The 19374-nt window shown below is 35.5% G+C and overlaps 1 protein-coding gene across 1 annotated transcript; it reads right to left on the bottom strand.

Annotated features, from left to right (window-relative positions):
* Nucleotides 1-347: 347 nt before the first annotated feature.
* tmem141 (transmembrane protein 141) lies at nucleotides 348-10916 on the bottom strand. Its single transcript, XM_065284697.2, has 5 exons — nucleotides 10770-10916; nucleotides 1806-1872; nucleotides 969-1052; nucleotides 738-845; nucleotides 348-529 (listed from the first exon to the last, which is right to left on the bottom strand). Exons 1-5 carry the CDS (start codon nucleotides 10821-10823, stop codon nucleotides 453-455), a joined length of 390 nt encoding a protein of 129 aa, XP_065140769.1. The 5' UTR covers nucleotides 10824-10916; the 3' UTR covers nucleotides 348-452.
* Between the last annotated feature and the right edge of the window lie 8458 nt (nucleotides 10917-19374).

Below are 19374 nucleotides of genomic sequence, written 5' to 3'. Positions count from 1 at the left end.
GCCAACAGAAGGGTGAGTAAATAATGACAACAATGGGTTAACATCCATTCATAGACAGGTGTGATGTCTGTATACTTCAGTCATTCATACTACTGAAGTATATGATAATTTCTTATGAGATGTCATAAAACATACCAGTGGTGCTTAGCAATGACAATCTGTCTGTTTATTTAGGTCACACACTTGGCTTAAAAGTTCAACCTGTAACATATGTCATTAGTCATATCTGATCTAACAAAAATTGACAAATAATATCAGCTGAATAAAACGTGTGAAAATTTTATGGAGCATGTGTGTTAACTAGATGGAACTGAAAACAAAGATGTGTTAAATAATTTATTGACACACACAAACAAAAATGACTCAACTTCAGTTTAATACAGAAAAAATACAATTTTAATTGACCATTCTGAGTATTAACATAGGTAAAATTCACTGCAGAATTTTTGAGTTCATTCTATGACATCTCCATATTGTGTGACTTTTGGCTTGGCAGGTGATGTACGAGTTGAAGTCTCATCCTCCTCCTCTAAATAATGAAAGAAATATAGTCACATTACTACATCATAAGCCCAGTTTTCATTGGGGAAAACGCATGTTAAAACAAATGCAAATGATCGGTCTACAAAAATTACCTTAAAATAACAAGTTTGAAAGACTACTACAGACTGTATTAATCCAGAAAATTCATACAAAAATATATATTTTTAAAAGCTTGCAAGTATGTACACACTTACTGAGAGAGCTGCTGTCAGGAACATTTCCTGTCTCAAGGAATAACCACAAATCTGAGCACCTCCTTGTTTCCCAGCGTGTTACTGAATAGCTAAATAGTGATGAAGCAACTGTGCAGATAAGAGAAAGTCATGACCAAATGTTTTTCTTTGAAATACCTTTAAGTTTACTTCTATAGTCTGTATCCATTTAATTAATATTCTCTTGCATTTCCAATAAAAATAAAGGCTTACCAACAGACACTAAAACATTCCACTGCAAAGGATACGAAATTCTCTTCTGAAGTGCTCGCTGTACAAAAAATAAACCGGTTGTGCCTGAAAAAGAAATTCAAAGCTACAGTATTTGAATACATACAGAGATTCTTTCATAGCTGCAAGTCAGTATTTGTTTTCAACATTCCTAAAATTACTAAGAAGAAATAAAATGAAACAAGCAAGACAACTGTGTCATATAGTAAGGGGACTATATGAAGAAAAAAACAAGTCAAGTCTGAGATCCCTTTGAAACTTTAGTGAAGACTCATACATAGGGCTGGGTATCGATTCAGATGTTCCAGATCGATTCGATTTCGATTCACAAGCTATCGATTCCGATTCTCGATTACATTTTCGATTCCGGTTCTCAGGTAAGTTTTTATACTCGATTCTCGATTCAACTCAATGAATATAGATTTAATACACATACTATATTAATAAAAAAGAACAGTGAACAGCAGTTTACAAGTGGGTAATAAATAAAAGGAAATTAAAAGCCACAACATGTCTTGCTTGCGAAATCTAAAATGCTTTCATTCCTCCGTTCAATGTTTGCAGAAATAAATCTTTGAGGATCTGCTCTTTGAGAATCGATTTTTAATCGACCACATTTTAAAAAACGATTAATCGAAAAATTGATTTTTTTGCCCAGCCCTACTCATACAACACAAGATTACTAAATGCTTTTAAGCAGAACATTTTCAGAAGCCTACAACCTAAGAAAAAGTCTCTATCTGATTGCAGATCTACAGATTTCCTACAAGTAATACAACCACTATAACGATCATGTGACTACTTTTATATGACACTAACCTAGCAGAAAGCTTGCTGTGCCTTTCATGAAGGCATACGACTGGCAGGCGGCATACTGCTGCAAACCCTGACAGGAGAACAAGAAAATATCAGTGGCCTACCAGGCAATAATTATGGGATTGCCTCTTTGAGCTGCCTTAATTTAAAAAACAACTTGCAATGACAAATCTTAAAATACAGTGCCCTCCACAATTATTGGCACCCCTGTTTAAGATGTGTTAAAAGCGATCAAATTCTTTTTTTTTGCACAAGCATAATCTCTATCAGAAAAATTTAGAAAAATATACCCTTTAGCACAAGTGAAAAATTATTTAAAAAGTCCATGAATTAAGAATATATTAGTCCATTCCACAATTATTGGCACCCCTAACAGTTCCTATGAAAAAAAAAACGTTTTAAATATATTTTTCTGTAGTTGCTAAAGTTGGTCAGGGTTGGTCAGGTAGTTTTAATTAGTAATTCATGACTTCCTGTTTCCCTGGAGTATAAATATGACGTGACAAAGAGGCTTAATTCTCTTACCCATTTGTCATCATGGCAAAGACAATAGAACACACCATTCAAGTAAGACAGATGTGTGTCGACCTTCATAAGTCAGGCAGTGGCTACAAGAAAATAGCCACTTGCCTTAACTTGCCCGTATTTACAGTCAGAGGAATCATTAAGAAGTTTAAAACAACTGGAACAGTGACAAACAAGGCTGGAAGAGGTTCCAAGTTTATCTTGCCACAACGCACAGTGAGGAGGATGGTAATACATTATGAACATTATATGGCATATATGGCATTATGAACGCTTTGAACTACCAGGACATTTTAAATAAAAACCTGAGGGCCTCTGCCAGAAAGCTGAAGATGGGTTGTCACTGGGTCTTTCAGCAGGATAATGATCCAAAATATGTGGCAAAATCTACACAAAAATGGTTCAGCAGTCCCAAATTCAAGGTCCTCCTATGGCCATCTCAGTCCCCAGACCTCAACCCAATCGAAAACCTGTGGGGCGAGCTAAAGAAGAGAGTGCATAAGAGAGGACACTGGATGATCTAGAAAGATTGTGCAAAGAAGAATTGTCAAAGATCCCTCTCTCTGTGTTCTCCAATCTTATGAAATGTTATAGAAGGAGATTAAGTCCTGTCGTGTTGGCAAAAGGGGGTTGTACAAAGTATTAATATCAGGGGTGCCAATAATTGTGGGACGCAAGATTTCAAGTTTTTGTAAATTCTTTACCACCAAAGTAATTTACTTAAATGAAAGGTTTGATTTTTGTCTTTTTTTGCATTTGGGTTCTATGTTGTTTAAATAAAAATGAGAATTTTTAGAAGTCCACGACCACATCTTAAACAGGGGTGCCAATAATTGTGGAGGCCACTGTATATAACAGGGCTCAACATAAAGGACTGCCCGGTGGCCCAGGGCAAGCGTGAGAGACGTTCGGGACAGTAAAAAGTATTGTCACTTGCCCGATCGGGCCAGTGCTTCACCCTCAGTCACTAAAATATATTTTCATCAATGTATATTATTTTACATCTTGGAAGCAGACATTTACTTGGACAAAACACAACGAAAGAAACTATGCAATATTTTGAACAATTTGCTGTCGGTTTACAAATAAAGCAGAAAAGTTGGGAGCCTTTTTTCGTTGGAACATGTCTGTTGTATATGTATACAATTATATTTGACTTTTGAATTATTATTATTTTTTAATATGTGACACTGACATTTTTTATTTAAATTTTGGCAGGGCAAGTGAAAACCTGAACCACTGGCCCGACTGGTCCAGTATAAAAAAATTATTTGCGTTGAGCCCTGTATAAGTGCCCTTGTTTTGTCTCAAGGTCCAAACCAGCATTGTTTTTTGTATGATATGTTTGTAAATGTCATAATATAACTAAAGGTCCTAGCTTAATCTAAACCCTGTCCGGGAAACTGCCCCTATATGTATTATGCATGATTTATGATGTGTAGGGCAGACAGACCAGTGCTATTTGTCACATGGACAAATTGTCACAATGGCTATCTTACTAACTAGGGATGCTCCGATCGATCGGCCGATAATGGCATTAAATGACTCGATCGGTACTCGCTAAATTTCTTGAACTGATCTTTCTGTTTACTTTTGTCATCATAGCGATCCTGAATGCGGCTGCAGTTAGAGAGCGTTTTTTACGTAGTGTGAGCATTTATATAACCCGTTGCTCATGTGTGACGTGCAGATTTGTATTGGTCAACAGCACGGCACATATTCACATCCCCATCAAACTGTGTATACAACACATATCTATCGCGGGCAGTTGCATCCTCATTCCAAAATGTTATTTTTGCATGCGTTTTAAAGTTTTGACCGTTTCAACTTTCTTTTTCCTCACAGCTGCTCTTGTCTGCGTACAACCGACACACACAGCAGTCTGTCATCAGTGCACGTGAACAGAGCGATCTCTCTCACGTCTTAAAGGAACATTCCACATTTTTGAAAATATGCTAATTTTCCAGTTCCCCTAGAGTTAAACATTTGATTTTTACCGTTTCGGAAAGCATTCAGCTGATCTCCGGGTCTGGCGCTACCACTTTTAGCTTAGCACAATCCATTGAATCTGATTAGACCATGAGCATCGCGCTAAACATAACCAAAAAGTTTCGATATTTTCCTATTTAAAACTTGACTCTTTTGTAGTTACTAAGTCCGACAGAAAACAATTAAAAAAGTTGTGATGGCTAGGAACTAGGCTAGGCCTATAGGTGCTGTGACGATGGCAGTTTTTTACCACTGCAGTGGCAATGCACAAATTCACTGCGGTGGCGCGGTGGTTATAGATTGATTGATTGTGTGTGTGTGTGTGGGGGGGGGGGCTGCATGCGTGTATGCACACGTGCACATTGATGCATATAGGTCTTATACATAATGCATACATACATTTTAAAATATAAAAATGAAAACGATGATCAGATATACAGTTCTTAACAAACGTGCGTCTTTATAGGCACCAAAATCTTTTTCTGCTGGTGGGTGCTCATCACAGCGTCAAAGAAATGCTTAGGTTACTTAGCAACGAAAGACGCTCTGAAGCCCACGCATGATGACGTCACACTTAACTATTTATATGTATTTATAAACTGTTTTTACAAGAGACTGACTGATATATGATGTTGTGATTTTATATTAAGTTACATTTAGATATTATAACAATATTTAGGCCATTAGACATAAACTGTGTAGGATAAATCATATGGATCCTAAATGAAATATCTGCTGTACAATTCACAATAGGTCGTCATACAGCTACAAAACATGTCCTACATAGCATTTTATGAAGACAAACACAATGTAACTTTTCTAAAATTCCAAGGGTCATTTAAAAGAAAGAGACAATATGATTCACAAAAAAATTTATTAACACCATGACTTGGTTATTTCTTAACAGCATGACTCCTGGTTTGCCACTTTTTGAATGTTTTTTATCCTGCTATCAAAGTGCTCTCACTCACTGATAAAAAATAAACAAAGCAAAGGTTGAATAGTGTTAGAAACAATGGTTACTTATAATTAATGGCAGTATATCGCATCAATCGTTTATAAATAATAAATGTATAATTATAATACAATCAACAACAATAACTTTAGCAGATTATTTAACATACCTCAATTCGTATCGCTTCAAGAAGGTCTGCTGCTATCATACGGTCTGCTGTTCTGATATATGACTAGGCTCATATACTAATATACAGCCTCCCCCTACTGGACGCACGAGGAACAACAGGGGCGTAAAACTGTCAGGGGCGTAAAACTGCCAGGGGCGTAGATCTACCGTCTCTCTCTCTCTCTCTCTCTCTCTCTCTCTCTCTCTCTCTCTCTCTCTCTCTCTCTCTCTCTCTCTCTCTCTCTCTCTCTCGGAGTAATTGGTCCCAGGGGCCTCATGTATAAAACTTTGCGTAGATTCCATCCTTAAAGTGTGCGTACGCACATAAAGCAGAATTTGCGTACGCACAAAAGTTTTCAGATTTATAAAACCATGCGTACTCCAGAAACTGCGCAAAATTCCATTCATAAATCCAAGTGAGCGGAAGATTGTGAGTACGTGAGTCCCGCCCCATCTCCTCCCCGAAACAACCATATATTGAGCGTACAACCCTTAGTTTTACTGGGCATAATGTGGTCTGCATATCATTTTAATATGGATTGACGTTACAAAACGCAAGGAAAATATCGTAAAAATATATTTTTAAATTCAAAATATACAAAAAATGCCAAAAAATATATTTGCTTAAATATATTTTGAAATAGGTTTACAAAAATATATTTTTCACAAGTAAATACATTTTAAAGCATTAAAAAATATATTTAGCCCTTCATATATTTTAATTCAAGGAAATATATTCACGTCGCATTGGAAGACAAACTTTGTGTTACGAACCTGTAAACAAAACAGTTTTAAAAAGATTAAAATGAAATAGTTTCAACTTAAAAAAATATACTTTATAAAATTAACTTATTTAGCATATAGTTAAAATATACTTTTGGCCAGAGAAATTATTTTTTTAGGCTTATGGGTTTTTATTGTTTAAACACTGGCATTGTCAAAGTTGATACTGGTTTCACATATGGCCAGACAGGTGTCATTATATTCATAACATTTTTGATATAAAACAAACTCAGAGGGAGATTAAATGTTTTTGACCAGCGGATGGTGGAGATTGTTTCGGGTCATGTTCGTCTTTATCTCAGGTGGCAAGTGCATCAATTATACCATTGAAGCGACTTAATGCATTATGACTGCAATATTACATACCTTATAAAGAATAGGCTGCTATAGGCCAGTAGACGAGCCCAGCATATAAAAGTTTCGCGTTAAGTGTTTCCCATAATAAAACATAAAGACAATGATGTATTACCCAGCGCTGCCATAAGGCATTAAGATAAAAAAGTTCAGTAGCTACAAACGAAAAGTTCAGTACAAACCTTAAAAAAGCATATTTACACGTAAGCAGATGAAACCAGAATATAAAAACCAATGAGTTTAAATACTTGTTAGTGTTTTTCTTATATAAACCTGCATTGTAATAACGTCTCTTTATATTAGGCTAAACTTTAATTATTAAATGTCCGAGACGAGTGCATCACATTTTTTTTCATCATCTTACAGGTTATAAAGTCTATTGTAGCAATGTAGTCACTCGGTTAGTTTCTGTCATTTGGCGTAACTAAATTAAAACTTTTTTTTTTTACAGTTTTGTCTATGATTAGATGATAAAGACTAATACACGAAACATTAGCCTTTAGGGTTTGTTGAGTGAAGAAAAGCTTATTCATGTAGTTCTTTATAGCCTTGCGTTTCAAACACGCAGACGCGTTCATGACAGATGTGTGTGGCACTCCATTCACCGTGGAGGCTTCGTCTTTTCAATAATTTTCATCTGTTAAATATTTGCTACTCATAGGCAGGTGCGACTCCTAGATGCAATTTGAGTGCTGATCTTCATGAATGAAACAGGAATATTAAAACTAAATGTGTATAAAAACAAGAACAGAGTTTGTGTTCTTTCACTCCGCTCAAAAAGAGTGCGTACGCACAGTGGAGAGCATCCGTACGATGCGCACTTATTTACGCCAAGTTTATTTTTTATAAATCCCGATATGTGCGTGGAAAATTGCGTACGCATATTTCTATGCCCATTTTGTGCGTACGCAACGTTTATACATCAGGCCCCAGGTGTAGTGGATTAAGGAGTGTGCTCTGTGGTATAAAGCAGTGGTTCCCAATCCAGGTCCTCGGCCCCCCCTTCCAAAATGTTTTAGATGTCTCCTTATATGAAACACCTGATTCAGTTCATCAGCTTGTTAGTGTGTTTATTAAGGAAATGTTTCAAACATTGAACATTTCCAATTAGGGATCGACTGATATGGATTTTTTAGTGCCGATGCCGATACAGATTTTTGTTTCATCAGCCTTAGCCGATGACGGATAAAGGCTGCCGATTTTCTTGAGCCGATATTTGGAGCCGATACTGCTTTTGCTCACTTAATTTACATCATAAAAATGACACAATGATGATGCCAAATGTTACAAGTTTCAATTTAAAAAGTTAAATTTATTGAACTTTTATTGAAAACTATATTTAACAAATAGTAAAAACAGGTGAGGGTGCTATGGAACAATGAACTGCGCTCTCCACAATGACGAGGAACTATCAGCAAAGGATATTGATTTCTAGCACTTTACTACTACAAATATATATATATAGAGATGAGAAATTAAAACCCACTTTGTCCAGCTATGATCAGCTGTTAGACCGAACTTTCAATGTTGTCATGGAAAGGTTGGTTGTTTTTAGTCAAATGACCTGCAATCGCTTGCGGCCGGCTTCCAGCACTCTGTCTGTAAATAAGGCCGTGTGATATATATCGGTCTATCACTATTTCCAATGCCAAAAATGTTTTCTGCCAACATAAAAAGTCGGATGTTTTAAGAACGTTTCTTGGTTGTCTGAATGTTAGAGAAATGTTTCATTCTATCATTTTCAAATGTGATGACAATGTTATCCATCGAGTGTTTAAAATACATTTGTGATAGTAATGTAAAGTTAATAATGCACTTCTGTGGTGGTTGGTAAATAATGATTAAGATTACCATATAATTAATTATTTTACTCACACATCAAAAGTTTTCTTTCCTGTCAAAATGGTATGCAGCAGTTATTAATTAAGGATTTTTAGAAAATATGGACAAAAATTACCACTGTCTATTTAGGACACACAAGCATCAAGAATCAGAGAATGAATCTCAACAATGTTGACAATTAAATGAAAAACTTTATGCTGCAATGCTATATGGATAAATAATGAACTTTTTAAATTTTCTTTGTTACCATTGTTGTGATTCATACTCTGATTCTTGATGTTTGTGCGTCCCAAATACACAGCGGTTAATTTTTTTTCAAAGTTTCTAAAAATCCTTAATGACAAACTGCTGTGAGAGTGCTGGACTTCACATAAATTATTGACAGAAAATAAACTTTTGATGAGTGAGTAAATCAGTTACGTACCAACCACCACATAATTGCACTAATAACTTTACATTACTATGACAAATGTATTTTATACATAGATAAAAACTAGCAAGCAAGATGTCAAGGGTCAAGATTCCAACTAAAACACTAAATCACCATAATGGTGACTTAAAATGAAACAAAACATCAACATCTAAGCCCAATAAGTGAATTGTGTTTCCTACAGAAATATTTTTACAGAACATTGAGAAATAATGTTTTATAACAGTTAATAAAATGAAATGTTTCTCTATCATTTACATAACAAACAAAAAGTAGATATAGAAAACAGTTGTTTTAAAACATGACATTGTCGTAACGTTTGAAAATGATAGAATGTAACATTTCTCTAACATTCAGACAACCAAATAACGGTCTTAAAACATAAACACTGGACACTTTTTATGTTGGCAAAAACATTTTTTGCGAACATTGGAAACGTTCAAGGAACGTTCTTAGAACTTTTCTCTGTTAGCTGGGAGAATGTTTAAACATTTCCTTTATTTACACACTAACAAGCTTATGAACTGAATCAGGTGTTTCATATAAAGGGGGGGACCTGCATTGGGAACCACTGGTATAAAGGACAAAAAGTCTCAGGACGCAGTGCTGACGGCTACACTTTTCGCACTTTCGGGTACATCTGATCCTTTTAGCTTCGATTGTTTGCAAAACCATGGTTTTGGTATTGTACAACTAGATACTTGTCCATCTGAGCTAATTAGCTAATACCACACTTTTGTTTATGTTGGATTTTTTTGACTTGCTCATTTATTGTGTTTATTTTAGTAAGGAGGCTTTAGGGAGAGGGAGCCATTTATTTTCTGCCCCCTTTCATTCCTGTTTATGTTATTTAGGGAGACAGGTAAGCATGTGTCATTTGTTTGTTTATTTTAACTTTTGATACAGCTTATTTAGTTCCTTTAAGAGTTAGAGGGTTTTTTGTTTGTTATGTTGGCTTGACTCTCTCCTGGAGATTTTCTTCCTTTATACTTTCAATATTTTGTTATTAATAAATCACTACTTTATTCTCAATTGATCTTAGTTGTGGTTTTTGGTTCATTCTGGATCAGGAGATTGATGTGTCCGTCAGTCATTTATTTTAGTACATTTACTTTTTTATTTCAATTGTTACATTACCTCCCTTGTTTTCCCTAGACATATAAAGAGGTATGTAACAAATGTGAAGGGTTTAATTTTCATTACTTTTAAGAGACAAACATTTTTAAAGAGATATTAAATATTTCTTTGCAGAAGTAATATTTGTTGTGCTTATTTATTTGAATCTCTATTAATACAATAATATACCTAATTACTTTATATAAATTTTTTACAGTCAAAAAGATTGCATATCAGCGAAGATAACAAATCTGTAATCGGTATCGGCTGCAAAAATCCTTATCGGAGCATCCCTATTTCTTACTAGAGGGACATATCAGAATCGATTAAATTTTTATGTGGGTTTCAGTCAATTACAGACTTAAAAGCTGAACACATTAAAACCACTATGGCATATATAACGGCACTAAAAAAAAGTTGACGACATATTCCTTAATTTTTTACGATAACTATATATTTACTCCATAGTCAGTGTATATTATCTGGAAACCTATTAAGTGGCTTATATTAATTCAACAGTGTACCTTTTGAAAAGGGTAACGTTAGGTAATAGGTATAACAATTTTGTAGCGAAGACTTTGGATGTGTGTCCACACAGAAATGGACATTTAGGAAAAGTCTATAACATATTCACTTGAATTAAAAAAAAAATGTGGACAACCCAGCCTTGCTCTCTTACAAAAATTCCAAGTGAGCACATATAAAATAAATTAGTTACCAGACAACAGATTATAATAACTCTTATTATAACTCATGTAAGTTAACTAAACATTTCAGTGACAGACATGTTAATGTTTATACTTACCGGGTGTTTCGCTACAAGTGCATCATCAACTTTACTAAGTCCGAGATTAACCATTTCGACTAAAATATATTTCTTTACAGATCTGAGTTTCTCCGAAATTCTTCTTCTTTTGTGTTTAATGGCGGTTGGCCAACCAGCTTTTGGTGCATTTCCGCCACCTACTGGGTAGTGTGAATACCAAGGAGGAGACAAAGGCAAATGCTTCCAGTTAACAAAAACAAACAACAACCTCAAATTCTGTTTATCAGACGTGTATCTCTCAAATACGTAAATAATATTGGGTAAATAAATATTGGTAGTTCTTCCACAAATTGAGCTCTTTCATTCCAATATACCTCACAACGAACAAGCATATGCTCTAGACCTACTGTTTCTGCCACCCCTGCATGCACTCATTTGTCTCATTTTTCCTTATCATGTGCAAATAATGATTTAATCTGGTGTGCCCAATGCGTAGCCTAGTGATAATAGTTTTTTTCCCTTTTGGATCCATATTTCCTCCTTTCACTCCCCACGTCTGAATATTATAAAGACGTCTTCCTTTTAACTCCTTATTCCAGTTTTCTTGCCAGATGTTATAAAATATAATTACATTTTTCATATTACATTCTTCCGCACGTACGGTGAAGAAAATATATTAGTATAACAGAGATAACAATGTACAAATTGTCATGATGTAGCGACCTCATATGGCCTGAAATTGTTACTGCTGTTAATGAGCAAATGAACAAATAAGATACTATAGTTAGTAGATGATGAGATCCATCTAATTTTTTGATAAAGGTTGCTCTAACAAAGGAACAAATGAATACAAATAATACAAACATTCACACAGTGATTCTTTTTATGTGTTAACATAAAAGCTATGTACATGACATTTACCACATTTTTATGGGGAAAAAAATAAAATGGAAATTTATGTTGAACAAATTCTGTAGTGAATCATAGAAATCCTCCAATGGTTATGCGAGTTTTGTGTGTGATGGTGCACGGTATTATCTTTCTTTCTGACTTTGGTCTTTTAGAATGCTTTAAATCTGGAACAAAGGAAAACCATCTGTGAATTATAAATAAAATGTATATTACCTTTGTGTAATGAATTGTCATACAGCAGAAGAAAGTTAATAAGTTTTACTTAAAAAAATACACAATATGTTCCCCTAATTTACAGCAATACTGACAAACTATAGTATAAATCTATACAACTATATTGACAAACTATAGAATAAATCTATACAATACAAAAAGCATATTGTACAGAATATTTAAATACATTGGTGAATTTGACAATTTCAAAAACAAGAGAATTTGTTTAAAAGGAAAAATTACATTACCCATAAAACATTTATAGAACTATGTTATAAATATTCTCATGTCAATAATGTACCAATGTTTGTACCAATGTCGCAATACTGTAAGAGACTCATACCTGTCTCTTTGCACTTTGATTTGATTTTGCCCTGTCAATTGCAGGTTAGACAAAGTAAATGAGACCAGCTGGAGTGGTCTCACTTTCTCAGCTGGAACAAGAAAAAAATACATTATAATAATGTACATAACAAAGCAATGATATAAATAATTTAGAAGATGTATTTTATGGGGACCCCCTGTAGTCAGAAGACAAACTTACAGATTTGTTTGTTGATGCATGGAAGTGTTTCTTTGGAAATGTGTCTGCTTGAACCCCTTATCCTGGTTACACTGTTAGATGTCGCTGTAGATTTAGCAGTACATTACTGTAAAAATCTACAGTACTATACTGTATGTGTACATTACAGTAAAGTACTGCAGTTCATAGTGCATTCTGGGTAAATTTGTTTGAGCGGGAAAATTTTACAGTATATTTTGGTCTTGATGTAACCTTGCTGTAGCCATTGCTGTAATGTGCCATGCAATAATACAGTGTTCACTCTAAAAAAAACAAAAACGGTGCTATATAGCACCAAAACTGTTGCTTTGGATCGTAACCATATGAAGAACCGTTTTTAGTGCCATATAGCACCAGTGAAGCACCTGTGTAGAACCATATAGTGCTTTGTAGAACCATATGTGGTGCTATATGGCCCCTATATGGTTCTACACAGGTGCTACACAGGTGCTTCACCGGTGCTATATGGCACTAAAAACGGTTCCTCTATGGTTACGATCCAAAGCAACAGTATTGGTGCTATATAGCACCGTTTGTTTTTATAGAGTGGTGTAATCAAGTGCGCCAACGTCAAATCACACAGACAGAGGGAGAGCACAACTCCTGGCTGCAGCTGAAGGGGGACGATTGATTTCTGTCAGTTCGGTAAGTTTGGTATATTTTCTGTTTCATGAAAACTTAATTTTTAGTAAGAATTTAGTCAATAGTTTGTCATATTGTTTTAAATGTGCAATGAGAGAGAAAATGGTCACCAACAAAGTTTTAATCTCCCTCAGAAAGTAAGCTTACATTACACAGATGCCTACCGCTGCTTTAACTTGCTTTACATCTTTATTAATGAATATAGGGTTGTTTTAACTAAATTATGACGGTTTTGGTGAGTTTATATTTGTTGAAAGTGTGGTGACAATGAAACTATTTTTGACAAAATGGAGAAAGACAACCCGCCAGCATGGTCTTGCGGTCCCAGCATATGGTAGTTTATCTCTGTGTTTTATCTGTTCAGTTAGCGGTAGAGAGTATTAAAGGAACAGTATGTAAGAAATGTATATCAATTAATCATAAAATGGCCCTGATATGTCACTAAGAAATCATTTTCATTTCAAATACTTTTATCACTGACAACAGTAGTCTGGCCAGGATATTGTCATTTAAAAAGTGGAGTTGCAGCCCTCAACTGATTTATGTTGAAGTTATGTTGTCGTTTTGTGTATTGGCCACCAGTAGTGTGATTGCAGTACCAGCTTTAGCCACAAGTTTTGTGATTGCAGTACCAGTTTTGGCCACAATCCTACATACTGATCCTTTAAGTTCGACTGTTTGGCAAGGCTGACTCGTAGATTAACGTTAGCTGTGCGCGTGAAAAAGCACAGTTTCATATATCAATCATTAATCTGTATTTGTGTCTCTGTGAAAAGTTGGATATAAGAATATCAACATAAACAGACAGGACTCGACACGCCGTAAACTTAATATTCAACACAGCAGACTGTAGTAACCAACTCCTCCACAGAAGTGAAACCAAGAAACCTTATATTTAACTGGATATATGCATTGCAGTTGTAACTGCGGCCAAATATCATTCAGACCTGGGCTCATCTTATTATCAGATGAATGAAAATGATTGCCGCGCTTATTGTTATCATTATATCAGCAAAAGCAAAGCATATCTTCTTTAAAGCGTTTTACACGCCCAATAAGTTGTCCGATACATTTTGTATGGCATATTATTTCCACCACTTCAGATGCATTACATGCAATATAAGTTTCCAAAACACCTCAAATTAATGCACAAAAGGAGAATGGGCTCCGCATTTACGTAATAGCATGACAGGTACCTTTGTCTTCTCATCTGTCATCTGATCCTTCATCTCTGGATGTAAAATAGTCCATGTAACATCGTGTAGGACACTGGCATCAACAGGATTGCTCAAATTGCGGCGAACATGTTAATCCTTAAAGTGAGCAGCTACTAACTTTGTAAAAAAAAAACTGTGAAATAGCGTGTTACACCGCCGCCGGTTCGAGTTAAACATTAAAGAGGCAGGCTTTTTACCTTATAAATCACTATTTTCTGCACTAAACGAGATATTTTCTGAGATTTTCTGTAGACAAGATGTTATATAATAATAATTTAATAAAAACCCAACTCTGACAAAAGTTACATTTTACTTATACCATGGTCTGTTTAAATACTCGATTCTGATTGGCTGGAAGGTGTGCGTTAAAACCGTTTAATGCACAGGTAGTTCCAGTCAGTTTGATTACAGTTAGAAATTAATCCGCTATTATAAACATTGGTAACCATAGTAACACAGTTACACTTGCAGAGAGAGCGAGAGAGAGAGAGAGCGAGCGACCGAGAGAGACGTGAGTGCGTCACGTCTCTCTTTAAAGTGCGTCTCTCTCTCTCTCTCTCTCTGGTGCTTCTCTTTCAGTTCTCTATCTATCTCTTTTAAAACATCGCTTCGAAATTTCCAACTGTTTGATTTTTGTTTTCATTTAATGTCATTCATTTAACTTATTTAAATAAAAGCAATACAATGGCACTACTTTATTTAAAGTGGATGGAGTGCGAGCCTTAACTTAAGAAAATGACCGTCATTTTACCCGTCTGTTAAAGAATTACACTGTAAACATTAATTACAGCTTTAACTTGGCAAATAACCAAGGTATAAGCGGGATAATCCACGGCTAGCCATGCATTAAAGGGTTTTAATGCACTTCGCAGAGGCAACCACCCTCCGCTACGCGTCGGGTGGTTCTTCGCCTCTACGTCGTGCATTAAAACCCTTTAATGCATGGCTAGCCGTGGATTATCCCTTACTTATTTAGTTATTTTTCTGAAAATCTGTAACACATCATATCTTTTTGTTACAGCTCTAACGTTACAGTTTGCTCCACTTTGCTCTGTGGTTTATATGTTTTCTGTAAGTATTGACCACATTTATATATAACCATAGACTGTAAAAAAATAACACTCACATATATATATAAGTCTACTTATTTCTATGGCTAACAGATTTTGTAACATTTGTATTTTTTACAGTCTTACCATTGCTTGTAAGCTGGATTGGGTAAGATGGACCATCTTTAAAGGAACCAGGCAAGTACAGGATGTACAGTTACACGTTACAAGTCATGGTTTTTTTCGACTGCAATATTAAATGCTTTCACATCACATGTAGAAGTACACAGGAATGTGGCTAATCACTTTTTATTTGTAGTTTACCTGAGTGTCCTTGCACTTTTCAGGAGTTAAGGCAGATGTGGAGGCACACGGGTGACACCAGACACACACCAAGCACATTATGTTCGGTAAGTTTGCACTTTACCACTACAGTTTCTTTAAATACCCATGTATACACTCATACACAATTCCCACACGCAACACTGTCACACGACCACACACACCCACACAGAATAAAATATTGTATCCAAATCAGTAACAATTGTACTTTCTGTTCAGGACATTCAATCATGACATGATCCATGTGGAGGCTGTCCATTGAGGAAAGAGTTTGTTCAGAGGTAAGTAAATCTTCTGTATTTTAATGTAATTAGGTGTGGAACAGTAGAATAAGAGCAAAAGGTTTCAGAATAGGAGTAAATTCAGGGCTGAGTTTAGTTTTATTTTTTAAGAATCTTTTTCTATCTTGTATTTGTTGCCTTAATGTTTATGATATTTCTAACAAGTTTCTGGACAGAATTAATCCCAAAGATGGGAAAAAGTGCACATCCAGACAAGGAGCAAGCAAAAAGACAAGGAACTTGGTGCAGAGAAAAGCTGTGGCCATTAACCCCCATGTGAACAGCTTCATGCAGTCCCTGATAGAGTTTGAATGGGCGACTTCAAACTAAAGGCCAGTGTCTGTGTGCCACAGTTTAATGCATTTATTTTAGTGTTCAATGAAATTCAAATAGAATATTTAAAACTATGGGCCAGTGTTCTTTTTACCACAGTGAAATGTTACCTTTTAGTCGATGATGGACTTTAAACTGAAAACTTCAAACTATGGAACAGTGTTCTATTTGCCAGAGTTAAATATGTTACACAGGGGCCTCCAAACTTGTTTATACTTTATAATATTTTATTTTATTTTACTTGTTTATTATTGTTTATCTCGTTTTAAATGTTTTGTTTCAATTACATGTTTTTTTAAATAAAATGTTTGAAATAAACATTGCTTGGATTGCCTTTTAATTCATAATGTCATGTCAAGGATAGCATTTTTTTACTATATTAATAACTATAGATTGAAACCTAAAAAGCCTATTATTGTAAAAATACAGTACAATACTGCTTTGTAACTATACGGTACTAGTTTATGTACTGTAAAACTGTATAACAGTACAGTACTGTAAAACCAAAATACAGTAACTTACTGGCAACCATGCTGCCAGTACCGTACTGTAAAAATACAGGGAAATCGTTAACAGTGTATATTTAAAGGTACAATTTGTAAAATATTTGCAGTAAAATACCCAAAAACTACTAGGTCAGTGTTATATATTTTGTCCAGCTGATTACTAACAATATCTCTAATGTTTTCAACTAGTTGTAAATGATGAAAAATTCTAAACAGTGACACGGGGCAATGCAGTCGCCTGTCAATGACGTTAATATAAACACAAAGGAAGGTATTTTGAGAATTGTTTGTAACCAAACCATTTGTGAACCCCATTTACTTCCATGGTATTATTTTTTTCCTACTATGGAAGTGAATGGGGTCCACGAACGGTTTGGTTACAGACATTCCTCAAAAAAGAAATCTATGCATGTTTGTAACAACATGAGAGTTGATGATGACAGAATTTACATTTTTTGGGTGAACTATCCCTTTAATCTACGTCATTGTTATTGTTTTGATCAGGTGCTCTCTAGCGACAGATTCTACAAATTGTATCTTTAATAAGCACAAAGGCAGCGGTAGATGTTTATTATTATTTTGGTTTTGCGTTGTAAAATAGCTGATTTGTTTTTTCTTTGCTTTTCTTAAAGTGCCCATCTTATGACTGCTTTTCCACAAGTTAAATAGGTGTATGAGTTCCATAAAACATGTTTCAAAAGTTGTTTGCTCGAAATAGTTTGTTGGAAAAGATTGTTACCCATCTCTAGTAGCCTCTATTTCAGTGCATCTCAGATTGTGCCGTTTTGAGGTGGTCATTACATATTTATGAGCTGCTGCTCCTTTGGCCATGTCCCACTACTAACGTCATGTGCACATGCACAATGGTATAGCGAGCAGTACAGACTGTATTATTATTTTAATATATTATATATTATTATTAACGGTTTATGTATTGCCAACAGACAAATCAAGCATAAAAGTATCACTAATAAGTACACTCCAGCAAAAGAAACTCATGACACAATGATTCGAGAGTAAACTGTGATGTAGCAGTCTCAACAACACACTCGTTTTCCCTGGGCAATGCTAACATATTCCGTTATAAAACATTTTCAAACACATTATTTTCGCAAATTACAGAAATTAAGACCCGGCGGGGGATGTATACTGCTTGTGGACAGCATGCTAATTGCTAGAAGCTAGCTGGAGGTCCACCGTATCTTGGGAAAGTGATAAGAGACTTGGGGGTACGTTAGGCTTGTCGGAAAAGCCGGGTCGGTAAAGCCGGTCCTGGTTAGTTTGGCAAAACACTATTACTTAGTAAGTTCATGTAGAATTGTAAAATAAAGCAGTTAAATATTTCTTTTAACTTTCGAAAACTATGGTAACGTTAGCTGGTCACTGGCTTTGCAGGAGAAACCACGCTGCAAACTAACTGACGTGACGTGACTTCTTACCTTTTGTGTTGATATAACGTTCGCGAATCGAATCCAGTCTGTTTCAGATGTGTGAATAATCCATGAAAGTCCAATAAAATACATCCAATGAACATTTTTGTCCACAAATGCGTATAATCCTTGAAATATAGATATATAGTCTGTTGTTTACATTAGATTTCGCATGAACATCTTGTAATAGAATATAATATCGCCTACAATCTGAGGACTATTTACTTCATAACAAACTGTATTTGAGATTACACTTTAGGTTCCAATAAACACGCGTTAAAACGTTGTTTTTAAAAGTAGGCGGGAGTATAATCCATAATATCCTAATAGCGCTGTTATTATCGTGAGACATGATAACAGTACAGAGGATATCAGCAAAGTGATGAAGAAATTCAAATGGAATGTGACGACAAGGCTAGTTTCGTCACACCGGAGCTGCTTTTGAAACCGTGCAATCTGAGACTCAAGGCAGAGGACATTCAGAAACCTGTATCTCACTCAAAACAGCATGGATGCGTGAGTTTTTCATAATATGGGCACTTTAATTTCTGTTCATGGTTTATGTTACAAGGAATTCTACCTTGGCTGATCTTGATCCTCCTGTGTGTGGGGTCTTCTGGGGTCCAGTGTATGTCCTCAGACTGTCCATGGGAAGGCACACAGAGAGGGTCAGTTGAGCTTACTGGCAACACAGCAGATGGACTCTTTCTGTCAATCACTTCATCTAAAACAGAAACTAAAACTGCTATTTTTGTATTACTATTATATAAAAAAATTCATCAGATATTAATCTTATTGCACATACACATAAAAGGTGTAAGCAGTGGCGGTTCTACACAGAGGCCAAGGGGAGGCCCGTGCCTCTGTAGACATGTCCGTAGCCACCCCTCTGGGGATTGTGGTCCCTAACTGTCTAGCGATGTGTGTTTATAATAAAGGCACTCTAAGCGAATCTGTGAGACGTCACTTTTTGTTGATGTTTGAACTGTTTTCAAACAAACGGAGCGTAGCTAACTCCTCCCCCTCCCTTCCATGCTTTCATGAACGCGCCCAACCCCCACTCCCAAATCCTTCATGTCGTTTATTGGCTGGAACACTTTATGTTTCGTGGTGCTAGGTTTGGCCACTGTGTTTTTATTGCAGTTTGTGGAGCCTGG

This window comes from Paramisgurnus dabryanus, chromosome 5 (assembly GCF_030506205.2).
Source record: "Paramisgurnus dabryanus chromosome 5, PD_genome_1.1, whole genome shotgun sequence".
Classification (NCBI taxonomy): domain Eukaryota; kingdom Metazoa; phylum Chordata; class Actinopteri; order Cypriniformes; family Cobitidae; genus Paramisgurnus; species Paramisgurnus dabryanus.
The sequence above is the reverse complement of the archived record's forward strand: the minus strand, read 5'-3'. Positions and strand labels throughout refer to the sequence as shown.

Coding starts and splice junctions, on each gene's coding strand:
- tmem141 (XM_065284697.2), bottom strand. CDS start 10,823: ATGGTTAATCTCGGACTTAGTAAAGTTGATGATGCACTTGTAGCGAAA. Junction 1,053..1,805: donor CACAGCAAGCTTTCTGCTAG/GTTAGTGTCATA, acceptor TTTCTTTTTCAG/GCACAACCGGTTTATTTTTT. Junction 846..968: donor GAATGTTTTAGTGTCTGTTG/GTAAGCCTTTAT, acceptor TTATCTGCACAG/TTGCTTCATCACTATTTAGC.